Source organism: Cheilinus undulatus, linkage group 21 (genome assembly GCF_018320785.1).
Source record: "Cheilinus undulatus linkage group 21, ASM1832078v1, whole genome shotgun sequence".
Classification (NCBI taxonomy): domain Eukaryota; kingdom Metazoa; phylum Chordata; class Actinopteri; order Labriformes; family Labridae; genus Cheilinus; species Cheilinus undulatus.
In genome coordinates, this window is record NC_054885.1 from 7255813 (window position 1) to 7276213 (window position 20401).

The following is a 20401-nucleotide window of genomic DNA, read 5'->3' on the forward strand; positions in this document are numbered from 1 at the left end:
TATCTGACCTTTAAAAAAATAGAGAAACAAATTCAACATAACATTCCCAAAATATTGCAACGTATTTCCTCTGTACATATTTTTAATTTGATAACATTCAGGGGTCTGGATGGGAAGATATGCGGGACCTGACGTGGACCCCCGGGCTGTCAGTTGATGAGCACTGCAGTACATTGAATTGAGCTCCAGCTATACGCCAAAATAAACAGATGTCATACAAAAATAGACCACAAGAGCTGTTTTAGAAGCCAATACTTTCATCTTTATTAATCTTGTTCTCATTTGTTTAAATAAATTTTTCCTTTGTAAAATCTTATAACGAAAACACTGAACAGGAGCGTTAAAGCCTGTCTTAATTTGAAACGAATACACAACAACAGAACATTAAAAACGTACGGTAACTCTTACTCTGCATCTGTAAACAACCCCCCCACCCCCGGCCCCGGCCCCCCACACACTCCACACAGTTTGATAAGATTTGGCATGTCCATTTTCTCAACGCATATGCCTTCAGCTCTTTGTGTCATTAAAATGTTCTTTTTTATTATTGCAGGTCGGACAATAAAAAAGACAATCTGCTAAAAAAACACAACTTCAAATGAGAGAAAAAAAAGCATTAGTGCCAATATTTGTGAACACACAGTCAGCAGTATACCGAATGCACTCAAACATTTGTATAGACCTTCTGTATAGTAAGCAGCCGTGCCCACATTATGACAGGCAGTAACATGCACACGCACACATTATCCACACATTCACACAACTGTGGTGTCTCTACTTGGTCTCAGTCTCATTCATACTCATGTCCATATGTTTGATACTACAAACAGTATCGACACGTGGAGAAATGCAACATAGCCTCAAACTGCCAGCAATTTAACATTTATCACTGCAACAGTAACAAACATGTTCAAAAGAGAAAAACAGAGAAAGAGTGCATGAGATACAACAGTAGGAGGTCAGCATTTTGAAAACAGAACAATGACATTTTTCAATATTTTCACTGTTCAAAAATTAAAACCATACATACAAACAAACAGAAAAATAACTAAGTGAACATACACAGTAAGATACAGTTCTGTTTTCACTCAGAGCTGTTTGCATGTGTTTGGATTCCGTCTTTTAAGGGGACGTGAATACAAAACTGCACTTAAACCTCACATCATGTAGTAGTTTGAAGTTATACGATGAAGGTAATGCTGTTTACAGTGCCCATCTGTCTCAAGGCTTGTCTGTATTTGGTGTGTGCATGTTTCTATGTAAATCTGTTCAAAAGTCCGCTATCTACTGAGCACATAGAAATCCAGTCGAGTCTTTCAGACCAACTGACGGTTCATTCTGGTTCAGGTTTCAAGTCTAAGCAGTTGAAATCTTCATCTGTGGAAAAAGGCTGTATACACATTTAACAGTCCCTGCATTTGTTTAGAGAATAGCTTAAGTCTGGCCACAAGAATGTGTATACATGTCTCACATTTCTGCTTTACGTGTGTGCACATTAATATGCATATAAGATGTGTGTGTCCATGTGTGTTACATTAATATGCATACCATGTCGATGTATGTCAGATGTAGGGATGGGGATCGTTTGTTTTTACTGATGTTGATAACCCTAATCCTTAATAATCTCAGTGCTTATTGACACCACTATCAATTCTTCTTTATTATTTGGTGTCAAGATAGGACAGCAACACATTTTAACTACTGGTATAAGCAGAGAGAAGTCTGGGTAATGCTGGCTAGACATGAGGCGATATTGAGGCTGATTTTAGCCCAGATTTGGCCCTTCAGAATGATCAGAGGCAATATCGGAAATATCATAATTTATGCCCAATTTGAGGGCCAATTAACTGCCCATATCGATCAGATGTCAACCGATTTTTTTTGTCCAACTAATCATCAAGTGTGATGAGTGTATATGGTTAATTTACTGCTCCAAATCCAGTCAGAACATCCCCGATCTGGAATGGTAAATGTCAAATTTTAAGCCCAATTTAGGGCCAATTTCGCCTTCCCAACAATCAGAGAGACGAGACTCAATTCGAGGCTCGATGCAGCCAATTATTTGTCTTGGTAATCATCAAATGTGTGATTTCACAGCTCCTAATCAAGCCATTTCTTGATCTGGAATCACAAAAATCAAATTTTAAGCCCAATTTAGATCAATTTTGCTGTTCTAACAAATTTAGAGAGGAGAGACACCATTTGAAGCTTCATGCAACCAATTATTTGTCCAAGTAATCATCAAGTGTGTGGTATCAATATGATCATTTTCCTGCTCCAAATTAAGCCTGAGGTTCCCCAATCTGGAATCATAAAAATACGATTTTTAGGCCAATTTTGCCTTCCAAACGATCAAAAAGGGGACACTTAATTCAAGGCGTCTTGTGTCTGATTATTTGTCCAAATACTCCTCATCTGTCGGGTCAATATGATTACTTAACTGCTCCCAATCAAGTCAGAGCTTCCCCAATCTGGAATCATACAAAAAAAAAATTAAGCCAGTTTTGCCTTCCCAACGATCAGAGAGATAAACCTGATTTAAGGTGTCTCGCATCTTTTTTATTTGTCCAAATACTCCTTATCTGTGTTGGGTCAATATGATTATTTTACAGCTCCAAATCAAGTAAGAGCTTCCCAGATCTTGAATTCTTAATGATCAATTTCAAGCCCACTGTTTAGCTAGTTTTGTCCCCCTACGATACTCCTTATCTGCCTTATCTGTTTGGTCAATATGATTAGATTACTGCTCCCAATCAAGTCAGAGCTTCCCTGATCTTGAATTGTAAATATCTAATTTTAAATCTAATCTCAGTCCGTTTTACCTCACCAAGAATCAGTGTGTGGTGCCAATATGATTTTTTTTACTGCTCCAAACCTAGTCAGAACCTCCCCAACCTAGAACTTCAGTTATCAAATGTTTAGCCCAACTAAAGGCCTGTGCTACCCCCTTATGATCAGAGAGGTGAGACTTTATTTGAGGCTTGTTGTTGTCTAAATTCTCCTCAAGTGCATGGTGTCAATATGATTAGATGGTTTCCAATCTAGACAGAGCTTCAACGATCTGGAATCCTACGTATCAAATGCTAAGCGCAATTTCTGGCCTATTTTACCCCCCCTCAAATGATCTGAAAGACTAGACCTGATCTAAGGGTTTTTGCAACAGATTAACTGTCAAAATGCCTCAATTGTGTGGTTCAATATTAATGTTTTACTGCTTCCAGTCCACTCAGAGCCTCCCTAAACTGGAATCGTAACGATTACATTTTAAGCCCAATTTAAGGCCAATTTTGCTTTCCCCACATTCAGAAAGGTGGTTTAAGGCTTGCCGAAAGCGATTATCCATCTAAATAGTGCTCAAGTTTGAGGTGTAAATGATTATTCTACTGCTCCTAATCCAGTTCAGAGCTTCCCCAACCTGGAATCCTAAATATCAAATTTTAAGCCCAATTTTGGGCCCATTTCACCCAACCAACGATTAGAGAGGCCCAATTCAGGGCTTTTGCAACAGATTTTGTCTAAATCATCTTCAAGTCTTTGGTGTCAGTATGATTATTTTACGGCTCCAAGTTAGGTCAACGCTTCTCCAATCTGTAATTCTAAATGTCAAGTTTTAGTTACAGTTTAAGGCTGTTTAACCCCTGATAATGTGAGGCCAGATTTACGGCTTGCTGAAACCAATCACTTTTCCAAATAACCCTTATGTCTGCACTGTCAACAGGATAATTTTACTGTTCCTAAATCGATTCGGGGCTCCCTGATCTGGAATTGTAAACATTAAACTTTAAGCCCAACTTAGGCCAATTTTGCCTTCCCAACAATCAGAAACCTTATTTGAGGTTTCTCGCATGATCTTTTCCCCAGATAATCTTGAAGTGTGAGGTGTTGATAAGATTATTTTGCCACTCCAAATTTAGCCAGAACCTCCCCGATCTGGAACTGTAAATTCAAGTTCAACACTGGATTAATTTTAATCAATGCGGCATGTTACAAAGTTTGAGAGCATGTACCATGGCTTATTTAAGTGGACTGGGAGGATGACTGTCCTGCAGCAGGGAAAACCAATTTCTGGATGGTAAATGCAGCAACAGTTGAAGTTTTATTTAACCCATACACAGCGGAAGGTATCCCATTTTTGTTGACATAATTTGACTTAAGAAGACTCAATAGCAGTATCGATAAGCTCAATGACATTCAGGTTTTTAGAAGTGCCGAACCAGGTCTAAACATAAATGTGGCTTTGACCTCCATCCCTAGTCATGTGTGTGCATGTCTGTATCTGTGTGTGCTATAGTAAGTACATATGTTTCCCAGTGTATGATGTCTCAGTGTCCAAACCAACATAAAAATGGAGGGATCATCAGATAGAATCAGCTCCGCCCCCCAGCAGGTCGCCAGGCAACAGTGCTGCAGGGCTGTCCATTTGGTGCCTCTCCTCCATCTGCGGCGCCCCCCACAGGCTGCTGCTGGGGTATCCTGTAGTCATGCCCCCCCAGAGTCCAGACCTCCCAGACTCTGCTCCCTCCACGCCCCCTCCTTCCCCCGCCCCGTTGGTGCCCCACTGGGAGAAGATGCCCAGCCCCGGTCCCTGGGCTGACGAGGTTTCTGAAGAACTTCCTGTACCGTCAAGACCTTGCCAGGCCGAGCCTGAGGACCGCACAGCACCCAGACTCCCCGATCCTCCCTCCACTCCACCGCTGCTGTTTCCGTTTCCACCTGAAGCTGCCCCCACCGCCGCCCGCTCACTCCCTGGGGAGCTGCCTCCACTGCTGGCCACAGCTGTGCCAGCTGCAGATGAACCCTGCGTCCCGCTGGCTGCTGCTGTTCCTGAACCCGCTCCCTCTGCTCCTCCGGCCTGGGAATGTGCAAAATAACGAGCGACCTCTTCCTCACCCACAAACTCTGCCAGGATGGTGGTGTTACCCAGAACACACCTGAGAGAGAAAAAAAATTCTTAACATTTTTATTGATGCAATTCTATCGTCCTGTGAGACTTCTCACCGGTAAAAATCATCAATGAAACCAACTGATATTGTTTATTGAAAGCCCCTTTAGTAAAGAATTGACGTACTGCCCACAAATCTTAAGTAATGCCTGTATAAAGTTGTGTCTAGGCTAAGTGATGAAGCCACTACCCACTAGTTGGCGCTGCAGATTGTACTGCAAAAAACACATGGTATCCATACAGGTACAGACAGTTTTGCTAGCCTTACAAAGGACCAACTGGAGCGTGTTTCATACTGATGGATATTTTTAATGCTAATAAGTATTAGTGAGGTTTCAGGTCAACCCACATGTGAAGAGCCCCCTGGGCCTTGGCTGCCTCCTGCCGACTGCTGTAGCGAATCAGAGCGCTGCCCTGGGTCAGGCCCAGGTGGAAGGTGAGTAGGGGACCGTGCTGCATGCAGATCGTCCTCAGTGTGGAGCCATCAATCTGCAGAGAGAGAGAGGAGGTTTAAGACATCTGTAGGAGCTGTTTATGTGAGTGATGTGACAGTGACACTGTCAGAGAGAGGTCAGAGAGACTAAGAGGTTACGACATGATTATGTGTTTGAAGAGTTATCTATTTATAAGTAATGAGGCAGTGTACGATGAGGATTTACTGTTGTGTAATTCTGTCAATCAGTGGTCAAATAAACATGTTGTTCTGGTGTAGCAGTGTTAAAGATTGCACATGCATCACTTGGACTTATATAACACAGTATTTTTTATGAGTTTCCACTGGGACTGGTGCTTTGCACAACAGGAGCACATTCCCTGCAGGACTGAGCCCATCAGTCTGCAGGTTGGGATGGAAACTTTAATGGACAAGAAGACAAACACCCACTAATGTTACCTTGTGCATCCATGTATAAGAGATTATAGTGAGACTTAATAAAATGTATTTTGCTGACTGGAGAATAAAACAACAGGGATAGAGGCTGTGACAGAGGGGGGGATGGGGAGAGGAGCGCAGCAGGCAGAGAGGCACATCCTTAGCATCGTTCAAACTAAATCCTGACTCTTCCTACATGTTTGTGCAGAGGTGTCGATGTGTTTCTAACTTCTTTAGAGCACAACTGCTGTGAAACAATCAGGAAATTACATCCTTACAGCACCACCTCTCATTTGATTTCCTATTGCTGTGTGACATCTCTCTCACTCTGCTCATAGTAACCTTGGGTTGAAATACTTAAGCATATATGTTATTGTCTTCAAAACGTGGGGAATATACTGACATCTAATGTAATACTTTAAGAGACCTTTTTCAAGACCTTTATTAATTCATTTGAAGACTATCGCATCTTCAACTTATTACCCTTTACATAATGAACAGTTATGTATATGTTTTGTGTTGATAGTAAAAACAAAAATATGGGAAAAAAGAACATGACAGTAGTATTTTTTATTATAGTATTCAAATTAGGCTCTTTTGGAGATTTTTAACTACACCATGAGAAAAAATGACCTGGTATCATAAGGTGGCTGACAAGGGAAGGTCTTATTTTTGACTTAAGCCACCTAAGAGTAGTTGTACCATATCGAGAGGTATCTTTCCACAAGTTTTGCACTGCTGTTAAAGCCTAAAAGTAGAAAAGCATAATTGTCTTTGTCTTACTTTTACTACTCATTTGAAAGCATAACCTGTTTAGATTACTCTAAAATCAACATTTAAGACCTCACTGTCTTTCATTTAAGACTATTGAATACTTTATGAAGCCTTAAATTTGATAAATTTAATTTATCAACTTTTAATACTTTTACACCCCCCCGACACTCTGATCAAATTTTCGAAATTTTGAAAACTTTAAAGGGGACATATTCTACCCCTTAAGACAAGTTTATATTGGTCTCAGAGGTCCCCAAAACATGCCTGTGAAGTTTGTTGCTGAAAAAAAAACAGTCCAGTATTCGATTTTTGCATGTCTAAAAAAACTCTGTTTTGGCCCTGCACAGCTGAACGAGCCGTTTCTGTGTCTGTGGCTTTAAATGTTAATGAGCTGTCTGACTCCGCCCCTGACTCCATCCCTCTCAGGAAATATATGTGGCTTAATGGATGTGGCTTTCCTGATCCTCCTCTCAGAATCAGGAGGAGGATGGAACTTTCTTTCAAGCAGGGGAGGGCCAACCAAACTTGGGGGTGGGGCTAACTCTCCTAACTCATGAGGGGAAAATCTTAGAATGGCTTCTTTCAGAACACATTTTCTAAAAGTTGGAAGAAGAGAGGAAGGGGGGACTGGGTTTTTTCTAATCCCTGGAGGATTGTGGACAGGCCAGGGGCACATATTTTTATTTACAAGGCCTGAAATTGTGTATTTTGCATAATATGTGACCGTTGATAAGCATGGATTAATGTATAAGAAGTTGATCCAACAACTTTTTTAAACCTATAATTTGGATTTAATGCCATGACTTTTCCAGAATAGAATCGTTTGAGTCAAACTCTCATTAATTAAACAGCTCATCCAACTTTGCAATCCAATTACAGCTTTGTCACAGATCATCCCATCTGATTCATATAAAACAGACTACAGAGGGTTTAAGATGAACAAAGAAAATGATTTAAAGCTTTTGATTTGTCGCTGACATATATATGTGTAGTTGTTTTACATAAAAGGTCTTTGCACACTGAGTCTGAGTCATTTTCAGATATGCTTTTCAGGTCTGTAATCTGATTTAAGTCTAATGTCTTTCGTGTTTTAGTTGTTTTTACAGTGAAAATTTGTAGAATGTTGCCAATGGTTTCATACAACAAAGGGGAAAAAAAGTGAAGATGATTCTGTGTCTTGTGAAAAACACAATGGGACCATCTGTCCTGACAGAGATCTTTATGTGGCACAAGCTATCAAGTCATAATGCTGCGGTGGAGAGATGGAGATAAACTTTTAAGTTCAGTGTTTGTTACATGGCTGAAGTAAAAACACTGGCCGTTATCTAGTATGTTTTGTGGTTAACATTTACATAATACATGGGTGAATGAGTGAGCGAGAAGGGAGCTGCAGCTGCTACTCTGAATAATTAATCACACATTGAAATGACATGGATGGATGCAAAAAATAAATAAATAAACTAAACCTGCTCTGAAAAAATAATGACAGACAAAAGTATTGACATCAATGTGCAAATACGATCAAAACATCATCAGAGTTTTTTTTTTCTTCATGTGCAGAAATTTCTGACAAAAAAATGGACTCCACGTGCAAAGACCTTAAGACTGGTATATATTCTGTTGTGAAACAAGAAAATATTAATCCTACATGACTAGAGCAGCAAACTCCAGTTACATAATGTCCTCATCCTTCTGCACTCTTTTTTCAAAAAGAACAGATATGGCAGTGGTGACACTGTTAACATTTTCTACTATGATGATAGAATTGCAGAGCATTATTATATGATTAATCACAGAATAATTCATAATTCTAGCTGTTGCTTTTCTCAGTCCTTACCTGAGGCGTCAGGTTGCTCAGCAGCAGCCAGCAGCTGCTCCTGGAGGCAACTCCGTCGCTCCAAGCTGAGCCTGTGAGGAAGAGGGAAGAAGAAAAAAGACATTTATAAAAAAATAATTAGCAAGGATGTCACAGCTGACAGCATACAGAGATTTTACTAGAAATAAACTTTCAACACATAACCTAATTTCTATCATCTAATTCAGTTATATCCTTTTCACATTGTTCATATAATAAAAGGTTTAAAACTTGTTATGAAATGTGAAATCATTCTTTGTACCTGGCCCAAATCTTGACTCTTGATTGATCCCGCCCCCTCCCCAGCTCCGGGCCAGACGCGGGCCTCCGCTTCCCCATGGGGAGGGTGAGGCCTGCTTCTGATTGGTTAAGCCAGGAGGGGGGCGTGGCAGCTGTGAGCTGTTGCGATTGGTCTTCCACATCTTGTTTTGTCCGATGGGCTCTGGGGGCCAGCTGGGCTTGTACTCCGAGTACTTTCCTGGAGAGGAAATGGGGAGGGGGGGAAAAAAGAGGGGTTTGATAAACAAATCTCAGAGAACACAGGAAACGTCTTCAGCCATGCACACGGATAAAATACAGAGCAAACACAGTTATAGTAGAAGAGCAAAGAAAGAAAAAAGGTCTTTGCTTCTATGAAGAGAGAGATTCAAATGTGAAACTCAGAGAAGGAATAAATGAGGTGATGGAAGCGTTTACCTGTGCTGTGTGCATTGCTGAGCGGGCTGTCTGAGGCACTGTAGGGCCAGGCACCAGGTGAAGGCAGCGAGGTGTTGAGGGAGGGGTTTGGCCCTAAAAAAAGCATTAAGAGGTGATTTGAGAAACATCAGAGAGCAAAAAAACAAACACTACAGCTGCAGAGGCAGCCTGAGAGTTAGACTTTGAGTTTCGTATATGTCTTGCTCAGTCTCTCTATAAATGGAGCAGCATGTTTCCAAATATTTCCAAAATTTATATGCATTAACAACAGGGAGTCATTCTGCTAGACCCAGTTAATCAGAATCAGAAATACTCTAGAAATCCTCAAGGAAAATTCATAAAAGATAAAAATGATACTTGTATAACTAAAAAAACTGTTTTTAGATTTTTTATTGGAATTTTAAGAGCCGATGCCTAATTCGATAATCATCCTCATCAAAGTCTTTAGTCAGATTCAGTCAGATACCTATGTTGTCTCGCAGTAACTGGTGGTCAGAGTCGTTGAGGTTCGGGGGTCCAGGGGAACCGAGAACACCACCAGGGGTCATGTAGGGGTCGGACTCTGGGTCTCCGCTGCTCTGGATCCCCTTCCAGGGAACACCAGGCTGAAACTCTGTCAACACAACAGAAAAAAACAGACTTACTGAAACATAAAGCAGAAGCAATTTTGAAATCAGAGGATTACCTGTAATCCTGTGGTTGTGTTCACTGTAGTCTGTTTTTATAGTTATTTACCTAACATTGTTCTAATGGTGAAAAATGTGCCTAATCAAATAAGTTTGTTTTACCCTGGAGGTTAGAAAAAAGCAGCCATAGAATATTAAAGTAATCAGTGAACATGCATGCAAACACAAACACTATGCAGTACATCCTTTTATTTGCTCTAATTCTTACCCTTGAACTTAAACATCTGAACACAGACTTACCTGGTGGCCAGCTGGACGTGGCCGGTTTGTTCCCCATCTTACTGCCAGGGGTCCGGTGCCAGCTGTCTGCAGAGCCCTGAGGGGGAATCCCCGAACCATCAGCACCCAGCATGTCATACTGGGAGTAAGGGGATCCTCCTCTCACCTTTAAAGCACTGGGTAAAGGGCCTGAGGGGAAGAACACAGAGCAAGACATGAAAAACAACTCAGATTACTATGATTCATGCTGGCTCACTCATATTAGACAGAGGAGAAAAAGGTCAGTCAATAATTTCACTAAAGAAGTCTTCGAATGCTATCATTTTTACCTGTGGCCCTCATTATTTACATGCACACATTACATTTTCCAACTTGCAATATGCAAAAATCACACCTTATTAGTGCCTTTTTTTTCCATTTTTATGGTGCAAATTAGATTGGCACAGTGAAAATAAATGATCTTTAATAAAATTCACATTGTTTTAACTTAAATGCATGCTTGACAAGTTGCTATGGAGGCTTGAATATTCTGCATTTCAAGGTGAAGCATTTTTATAAATTCATAGTTCATTCTGAAAATGTCAAAATGTTGGCTATTTTGACAGTTTTTGATGCCATATTTTAGAATGACACAACCTGTGATTTGAATGATCAGTAGTATGAAAAAGTACTAACACTAAAAAAAAACCTACATCTATTTCATAAGACATTTAGGAGAATAAATCTATTATAAATACCAGAAAAAGTCCTACAAAGTATCTTAATAGCGCAACGCTCATGCCTCAAACCAAGGAGGTTCCTGGTTTGCTTCCCGGTCAGGGCCTTTCTGTGCAGAGTTTGCATGTTCTCCTCATGCATGTGTGGGTTCTCTCCAGGTACTCCAGCTTCCTGTCAGCCCTGTGATTGACTGGCGACCAGTCCAGGGTGTACCCCGCCTCTTGCCCAATGACAACTAGGATAGGCTCCAGCCCCCCTGCAACCCTCAGCAGGATAAGTGGTATAGAAAATGGATGGATGGATGCATGTGGCCAATGCATATTTAGACAAAAAACAATATCAGAAGTACCAAAGCTTTATGAAACGTAGTTTTTTTCAAGTAATTTCTTTAAAAGGAAAGAGAGAGAGAGCACTGTCTCAATTGCGCAAGTATGCTAAGACAAGTGGGCAAAGCTCCAGTTTCACTGTCTTTTCACACATTTGTCCAAACATTGCAGGGATATTTGTGCTGTTCAGACTGTGTGCTTGAGTTTGCCTGCATATTTAGATGATTAAAACAAGCAATTAACCAATCATAGGTTTTAAGGACTTCTAGTTCTGTAGCACTGGTATCTAACCAATATAAATATTGCTTGATTTTTACTAGAATCATATCAAAGTTAAAAATTTAGGTATAGCAATGACACAAGTGTATAATGACAATCAAGTCTTTCTATCTATTCTGTTCATACAATTCATTCATGTGTGTCAAATTTTAGGTCAGAGGATCAGACACCACAGATTGCCTCGGTACAGATATACTAAGAAGGAAGGTGATACCATCACAGTTTGCCAGATTGACAGAGGCCTTCACCAAAGTGTGAAAAAATCTTGCCATGAACCATCTGTCAACTCACCGTTCTTGTGAAGGGTTGTGTCAGGGGGAGACGGAGCCGGGGAGTGTCCCTCCATCATCCATTTAAAACGAGACTGCTGACCTCCCGTATCCTTCATCCCTCCAATCATTGGACCAAGCTCCAGACCGGACAGGTTTCCACCAGGAGCGAGTCCTAACATGAAGAGAAAACACACATTCAATGAGTTAATAACATCCAACAGCCTTGGCTTTCTTTGACTTGGGAGCATGAATGAGTGAGAACTGATCTGATGGACTTACCAGAGTACATCCCTTGTGTTTTGGCATGAAGGTCTGATAAGGGCCCCCCCAGTCCAGGATGCTGGAGGGGGTCTCCAATCGGTTGTTTAGAGAGGCCTCCTCCCAGGTGAGAGGGAGACAGTTTGGAGCCTCCTCCTCCTGATGCTGCTCCTCCGACTCCACCCTGCTGATGCTGCCTCTGCTGCTGCAGGATTGCCATAATCCTCGCCAGCTGAGAGGAAAACAAACACATTTAGAATAAAACTACAGTACAGAGAATTGTGTATAAAATCCTGTAATTTAGAGTTTAAAGACAGACATCCAATACGGATTAATTTCTTGTTCTTAGCTTTCAAAAAAGCAGGCAAACTCCTGCACACTGTCCTGGCAAGAAGGGTTGGAAACTCATTGCCAGTTAAGTTGTTAGGGATGCACCGATGCATCAGTTAAACATTGGTACAGGCAATATTTGCCCTGCTGACTGACATCTGTGAAGAGTGTCGTATGCAAACATATCAGAAGCAGATTTGTATCTTAATGCTGACACCTTGTACAGCTTGCCTCTTTTCTAGTGAAGAGGGTTTTTATAAAGCAGAAGAAGTCACTTGTTGCACAAACTGATTGCATCTTGCAACTGATTGCACTGATCTGTTTGTGGTCAAACATGAGAGAAAATGTCAACATTTTGGAAGTCTTACACCTAAAAGATGGCATTCCCCGTCTTCTAAAGTGTTGTTCTTTAAATGGTGGCATCAGCCCTGACAGTCACATCTTTAGTAGTTGTGCAAGTTATTTACTGCTTTCTCAAAATTTGGTTAAAAAGAAACTCAGTATCAGAAGCACATCCTCTCTCAATCATTTAAAAGTGTGTTGTATTATGAATTAAGTGAATGGCATTTGTTCAGGCAGGCCACAGAGACTAGTGCTGCCATTGAATTAAGATCAGGCAAGCCCTCATCAGCTGACGGCCAGCTCTAAGCACGCTATTGGCTACTTGTACTCATGCTGGCATATTTAAACTGCTCTAGCCTGGCTACTCTTCACTGCTCCCTCTGCAAGCTGCTTTTGCAACCTTCCTCCACCCCAGCTCCTCATTTATTCTGCTGACTTAATCAATATTATTCTGTTGTCATTAATGCCTGCTCTACTTTGAGTTTTTGCTACTTCTCTCCCTGCCTCAGGCTTTCCTTGTAGGCACAGGAAGAGCAGGAATGCGTGCAGTTTCTGCTTGATCGTTTCCACATAGGCTTGTGGACTGGCAGGGGGGATCCCAGAACAGCCACGATGCCAAATATTAGCAATAAGAGCAAATTAATAACTGCTAATAAAGAAAAAATTCTAACCACAAATCATGCATGATTACTTGATAAAGTGGTGCTGACTGAAATGATCAAAACATTACAAAGTCAATGTCTGCATTGTGATTTTAACTGTTTATGCAGTGATGGACGAATTAAAAACGACAGTACATTAAACAAGCCATGTAAAACGTCTTACCTGCTGTGGGTCAGGCTGCTGTCTGAGAGGCTGAGGCTGTGGAAACTTCCTCTGATTCTGCAGAAGTTGCTGCTGTTGTTGTTGTTGAAGCAAAAGCTGACAAGCCTGGGGGTTTATGAGAAGAAATAAACAGAAAAGATGGGCTTATTCACAAATGGGTACAAAATAAGGGTTGTTTCAGCCATTCAACATGTATCGTAGGCCTGGTTTATACCTCTATGTCGAATCTACGCCTCAGTGGTCTATGCCATCATGAGTGCAACATACAAGCAACATCAGTATGCATCAGCTACATTCTGCCTCTGCATTAATCCAGAATCGCCTACATCTACATCTCGATGCATTGTGGAAATTACCACTTTCAACACATCTTAAAGGAAACCATGGCAACTGAAACTGTCAGAACTGATGAATATTGAGCAGCAGTTGATTTTGCAAAGAAGAAAAGTGAGGAGATGTCCAGCAAGATTGAATGTTTAACCTCTCAATCAGCTAAGACAGAGGATGGGGACATTTTTACCATGGAAAGATGTGGTTGAGGAACTTTACCTACAGTGGACACTGGTAAATAGATTTGACTAGCTGTAAACCCATCAGTTTACATTTATCTGATTCTGGAGTACATGCAATTTGGCTGTAGAGACTGGCAGTCACCAATGCTACCCAGCGGACCAATCACAGGGATTGCAGTCAAAGCCATTTTGATGCATAGTTAAATATTTGAGGAGGAGGATGCTGGAAAATGTGGTCTCTGTGTAGGTTCAGGGAAATGTAAACCTTCAGGGTATGCCATGGCATAGATTCAGAGCAGAAGTATAAATGAGGCTTTAGAAACAAAGTTACAAAACTGCACAGGGGTGTAAAAAAACAGACAAATCACCCTGTGATTTATTTTATAATCCAACAAAAAACAACAAGGTCTCTTACCAGATGGAACTGCTGCATCTGGGGGTAAATGTTGCTGAGCATTGCGAGCTGCTGCGGCGAAATCTGAGGAGGAAACACGCCTCCACCGACACCACCAACACCTCCGACACCTCCGACACCTCCGACACCTCCAACACCACCGACACCTCCCACTCCTCCAACCACTCCTCCCACTCCTCCCACTCCTCCCACTCCTCCCACGCTGCCACCAGGAGAGGGCATCTGCTTCAGCATTGGACCCGGCACCTGCAGGGAACATTCTCACATATGACTTATCACACATATGTTCATTGTAAGACATTTTTATCTCTCAGTGTTATGAATAAGTAAGGAGAACTGGGACAATCTGAGCCATTCCCATTTTTATCACCTTTATAGTGTTTCTTTAAACTTTATGATCACTACAGGATGGATTTATGGGGAAAATTAGAATAAAACAATTAAATTTTAAGTCCTAGGGGTGAATCATAAAAATTACAAAATGTGGTGCCAGCATTACAGGTTATAATGATTACTGAAAGTCATGCAAACAAACAGTTCTTTGATTTGTGTTAACACTGGCAGGACTCTAGGGAGACACTCCTTTTCTCCTAAATACAGCTCTCATTAAACAAATATAACACCAGAGACAGGTGAGAGCAGACCTGAGCAGACAGGAACTGATGAGGCACTTGAGCACGGATCCCCTGGGAGGGGTTCATTGGATGCACGCCCGGCTGGTGCATCCCTCGTGGCGGAGGCATCCCTCCGCCACTGCCAACGAACACGCCATGACCGCCCATCTGGAGTTTCAAGAAAGCAAACAACAAAACCAAGGCACGTATTCAAAAACTGTATCTTATTATAGTCATTTTTCAAGTTGTATATTCTCAAGTTAGCACACTTCCCTTATAGATGACCACTTATGTGATATTATAGATTAAATAAAACATAAGAACGTGTGATTTTTGAAATATTTTGACTAATGTGACTTAAAGCTTTGGGAAGTCCAGAATTAATAAGAAAAACTGTATGGAACAGGCAGTGATATTGTTTGATATTTGTGGAAATGATATCCAAGAAAAAAATTCTGGTATTTTGATGATCCTCAATGTAATGGCGCCAAACTTCCTCCGTCAAAGCTTATTACCAGCAGACCAAACACTCAACTGCGTGCACCGAAAACACACCGCCAAAGTAAACAACTTTGTTTGGTCAACACTTCATTCTCATAGCTGCTAGTTATGGATGATGGCTGCAGAGCAGAGCAGAGCAGTTGCTGTAAAGCAGCTTTTATAACTGTTAAGCAGACGAACAAAGAAAAAGACTTCTGCTGACATAGTTGGTCCTTTCTAAATCTCCACAAACTATTAGCACAAGTGGCCAGTATTAATAGTTGATATATCAGTTATAAATAACAGCAGATATTTTCATACCTGCTAATACTAATGGTTAACTTACTCCCCTAGAATCCCCAGGATTTAGGTCTCCAGAGGCTTTAATGGCAGTTGAGTCTCTTACCTTGTCACCATAGGGCCCCATGTCTACAGGACCCATGTCTTTGGAACCAGGCATACGATAACCTCCTCCACTTCTTCCTCCTCTTCGCATCTCTCCGTTATATTCATTCATTCCTCTTTTGTCTCCGTCCATCTTTTTGTCAACACCTGGGTCATCACCCTGAGAGAGAACAAAAACATTTGTGAATGCACATTTTTTAAAGGCCCTTGATTTTTTTTATTTACAAGGATATGATTGCAGTAAAAATCAAATTATATCGATACCCATTTTCATAACATGGCTACAAAATAAAAGTCTTGAGTCTTCGTGGTTTAAACTTCTGCATTCACCGTGAGTCTGCATGACCCGTAACCTTGCAAAGCAGATGCATTGTCAAGGGTCTACGTCTGTCATCAGCCAGATCCATCCTGCTAAGCGCCATAGTGAAGGCGGTAGCTAAAGCCAGGGTTTAACTATACTGGAAACAGGTAGCAATGGCTGCCCCCAATTTAGCTTTAAAAAAGCGTCAGTTTTATCAGCACTGGACCACATTTCCTTATTAAAAGAAGAGCAATGAAGCGCAGTGATTGCTCTTCAGGGCAGACAATATTTTTGCTCTTCCCCAGACAATCTTCAGCATGAGTTTGTGATAGTTATAGACAGGGTTCAGTTGTACTATATGCCTGTGTATTAGCTCAGATGTAGCTTTAGTGGCATTTTTTAATCATATCTGGGCCGTGTTACTTTATTAAAAGAAAAGCATAGAACCATAACGAAAGCACTTCTTTGCAGAGCAGAAATGGCACAAGTTTGATCCACTAACTAGCTCTTCCATTTGTAAACTACAACAGTGCCTCCCTGCCACGCTTATCTGACTTGCATGCCTACTAACTCATTATGTCTGACAGCTCTGATTGGCCCGTAAAGCAAGTGATCGACAGAATGTTCGTCCAATCACCCTCTGAGAAGTTTTTTAAAAGTCCTGCCCTTCCCAAACACTTTGTATGGGAGGTTACCCAGATGAATGTGAAATATATACCATGTAATTGAAATACGAAGAGAAGTTACATAACCCTGAATCCTATGCAGAGGCCTACAAAAAGTTAATAACATGCACTTCCCCTGGTCCACTGGGTACCAGATGGAGACTGTCAGCCTATGCAATGTCTACAAGCATATAATGTGTACTCTAGTATGAGATGAATGGCTACAGATGGGGAAAAAACTAGTAAAACTACTTGTTGGTATCTTAAAATATCCTCATGCATTTCCTCATTCGCGTGTCTCAGTAGCTGAATGCGTGCCAAAATTCTCGTCCTCTGCTTCAGCTGATTTAGCAGCCCGAATTCCCATCTTTTCTGATGTCTTCTTTCTTTTCTTCTTAACAATAACTGCAGTATAAACAACTGCTGATGAATGTTTATCAGCATTAACTCAAACATAATATGCTTGGTTTCAGTCCTGTGCACAAATAAGCAGGAAATGTGACAGACCAGGAACTGGCATAAAAATCCCCCTAGTGAGTAGCGTTTTGGGTGGAATATTACGGGGCAACATGGACACATCAAGGCAGAAGTATATAGTGCTCACAACAGCCTTGGCCACTACAGGACAGATTTGATACAGAAGTATGAACCAGGCTTCAGGAACCCTGTGCTAGGTAATTTCTTGTTTTTAATTATAACAAACTGCAGACAAAATTATGCACACTGTCTAAATTGTCTTAATGCATACTTGTGCAATACAGACAGCTCTCTTTTTCTCTTTTATGACAGTAATGGAGCCAGTTTAGCTCAGATGGTCAAGCAGGCACCTATATACTGAGGCTTAAGTGCACTGGTAAAGTCCTGTGTGTGTCATATCTTCCCACAGTCTGCCTGTATTTCCTGTCTCTCTTTAGCTATCCTATCACAATAAAGGAAAAATGCCCCAAGAAATAATCTTTAAAAATATTATGAGTGTATATCTAAAGCTCTTTTGATGTTACAAACAATAAAGGACTATATCATTTTAAAATACGATGTATGATAAAGTATAAAAGACCTGAGAATTTTATATTCTTTAAGATTTATTTTGGGGCTTTTTCTTCCTTTACTGTAGACATAGGTTAGTGTATAGAGTCAGAAACAGGGAAGAGAAAGTGGGGAATAACATGCGGTTAAAGAGCAACAGGCTAGACCCCAACCTAGGCCGCCAGTGTGCATGGGACGTGACCTAACCGCTAAGCCATCTGTGCCCCAGAACCAAGAATTTTTTAAACTTCAATAAACATTTTTCAATGAGGAAACATTTTGTTTCAGTCATTTTTGCTATTAAGAAATACTTTTATCAAGTTAATTTCTTACCAGGAGACCCATATTTGAAAACTGCCGTGACACTGGGTTCATCCAGCTGTCCCCACCTCCACCCTTGAAGAAAGAAATACAGATAATATTCAGTCAAAAAGGGAGTTTAAGGTAGCAGGAATAGTTGAAAATTGATCAAGAAGATATGAGAAAAGCTTTATCTTATTCAAGAAAAGCAAAGTAAACTTGTTTCTGTGTCCTCTATCTTCCTTACCTTGATGTTTCCTCTTTTTCCGACATGACTCTGACCCCAGCCTCCTGAGTTGAAGGAGGAGCTGCTCCCCTGGGAGCCGGCGCTGTTCCACACTCCTCCAACGCCATCATCCTCCTCATCCCAGCTCGGGTGTCGGGATGCTGCAACTGAGCTGTCTCCCTTTCCTCCCCAGCTCTCCATGGACTTGGTACCTGGAGAAAAAACAAAATTGATGGTTTTAACATCATTGGTTTAATAACAAAGATCCTCATTAACTCAATTTTCCAAACATTTCTCTTTTATTTTTACCAGGTTTTCCGAGGTTGGGTGAAGGGTTCCCCCAGCCAGAAGCTTTGCCGGGTTCATCTGGATCACCCCAACCTGTAGCTGAGTCTGACGCCTGGCCCCAAGCAGCAGTACCGTTATCAACGGATGGTGCACCTCCTCCCCACATACCTGCAGCTGAACATGGAGAGATGTAAACACTCTATGTATATATTAATAGTAAAAATCAAAAATCATTTGAAATGCCAAAACATGTCCTTACCGACAGCAGCGTTAGGAGGGTTGGTGTCCCGGCCATGCTGCAGCACCTGCTGCCTCCTAGGTGGTTGTTGCTGCATGGACGTTGGAGGCGGAGCCTGCTGACAGTGGCTTTGGTCAGATGTGGCGCTATTTTTGTCCCACAGATTCACATTCTTGCTGTTGTAGTGGGTCGGATCTCCCCATGCTGACGTGCCGTCGTCAATCTCCATTTTCCGGCTGATGGACTGAGGAGACGGCTCCTCCCAGCCGCTGGGCTCTAGGGAGTCAGCCCCTCCCCCTTGGATTTGGGGGATGGGGCCCGAGGTCCAGCCTGGACTTTGGTTCTGATTCTTGGATGGCGGACCTCCACTTGCAATGCCAGAGCGGCCGCCCCACCCTCCTTGTTGCTGCTGACCCTGTGATTGGTGCTGCTGTGTGTTTGGGGCTTTCATTGGTGCCACGTGGCTGTTTGGTGCGTGCGCTGCTGATGGGAGGGGCTTGGCACTGTCCCAGTCTGTGTGGGGTTTAGCACCACCCACATCACTCCCTCCCCACCCTCCTCGCTGAGATCCCCCTTCATCTAAGTTACCCCAGGAAGCTCCGTCATCATGGCTCCCACCTCTGCCCCGCCCGTTACCACCTCCAGGTACTGAGTCTCTCTGACCCCAGTCTCCCCCCCAGCCTCCTCCCTCCCCTCGCCCTCGTCCCGCTCCCTTCCATCCCCCTGTCCCTTTATCCTCTGGACCCTCAGTCCAGCCACTACCCTGATCTCCAAAGTCTCTCCAGCCCCCTCCTCTGCCTCTGTGACCTCCCCACTGCTCCTCAGAGCCCCACCCTTTGCTCTGGCTCTCAGGTGGGGGCTCTCCCCAACCTCCACCAGCTGCAGCACTCTGATTGGCCTCCATCTCTTGTTCAGGTGTTCCTGGCTTCCTGCTTTGAGGAGCACAGGTGGGTGTGCTGCTGTCCCATCCCTCCCTCCCTGCAAAGCAAAAAGGAACGTTTATTTATAGAGCAACATTCATGCACAAAGAAATTCAAAGTACTTTACAGAGTTAAAACAGAACCTGTATAACTTTAAGAGCATTATAAGAAAGCAAAACACATCAAACGAAGTCTAATAAAATACAAGAACTAGGGCTGTCAAGATAAGATAAGTGCATTAATTGGGATTAACTTGGATCCATAATTTTTTCCCCCCAATACTGTTAATAACATGCTTTGTTGTCTTGTCAACAAAATTTGGTTAAGCCACTGCAGTGACATCTGCAGCCCCAGTGATGTCAAATAAGTCAACCTCTGCTCCCACAGAAAGGCTGCAAACTGTTCATCTCTGATGACAACTCTTAGAGACTGTTCATCTGAGACGCCGTATATCTTAGAACAGAATTACACACTAGAACATTAAAAATAAAATCAGATTAAACTTCCATTTAGAATTAGGGTAAGGTACCAGGTTAGGAAACCAAAAGTCAAAAACCTGACCAGCAAAACCGGATTACAAAACTTCATATTAAAGATGAGTAAATATTCTGCTTACAGG

At 41.8% G+C, this 20401-nt stretch overlaps 1 protein-coding gene across 1 annotated transcript in view; it reads right to left on the reverse strand.

The window, feature by feature from the left end:
* Positions 1 to 440: 440 nt before the first annotated feature.
* The window catches only part of LOC121529184 (trinucleotide repeat-containing gene 6B protein-like), a 32969-nt gene continuing 13008 nt past the window's right edge, over positions 441 to 20401 (reverse strand). The window contains exons 6-22 of the mRNA XM_041816919.1: positions 18884 to 19840; positions 18646 to 18798; positions 18358 to 18548; positions 18144 to 18206; positions 15820 to 15978; positions 14964 to 15101; positions 14320 to 14565; positions 13393 to 13497; positions 11917 to 12127; positions 11657 to 11809; positions 10065 to 10232; positions 9605 to 9751; positions 9139 to 9231; positions 8705 to 8920; positions 8425 to 8495; positions 5292 to 5431; positions 441 to 4931 (exon numbers count right to left, since the gene is read on the reverse strand). Of these exons, the coding sequence (XP_041672853.1) occupies positions 4358 to 4931; positions 5292 to 5431; positions 8425 to 8495; positions 8705 to 8920; positions 9139 to 9231; positions 9605 to 9751; positions 10065 to 10232; positions 11657 to 11809; positions 11917 to 12127; positions 13393 to 13497; positions 14320 to 14565; positions 14964 to 15101; positions 15820 to 15978; positions 18144 to 18206; positions 18358 to 18548; positions 18646 to 18798; positions 18884 to 19840 (3785 nt within the window). The 3' untranslated portion in view covers positions 441 to 4357. The remainder of the gene's footprint in view (positions 4932 to 5291; positions 5432 to 8424; positions 8496 to 8704; positions 8921 to 9138; positions 9232 to 9604; positions 9752 to 10064; positions 10233 to 11656; positions 11810 to 11916; positions 12128 to 13392; positions 13498 to 14319; positions 14566 to 14963; positions 15102 to 15819; positions 15979 to 18143; positions 18207 to 18357; positions 18549 to 18645; positions 18799 to 18883; positions 19841 to 20401) is intronic.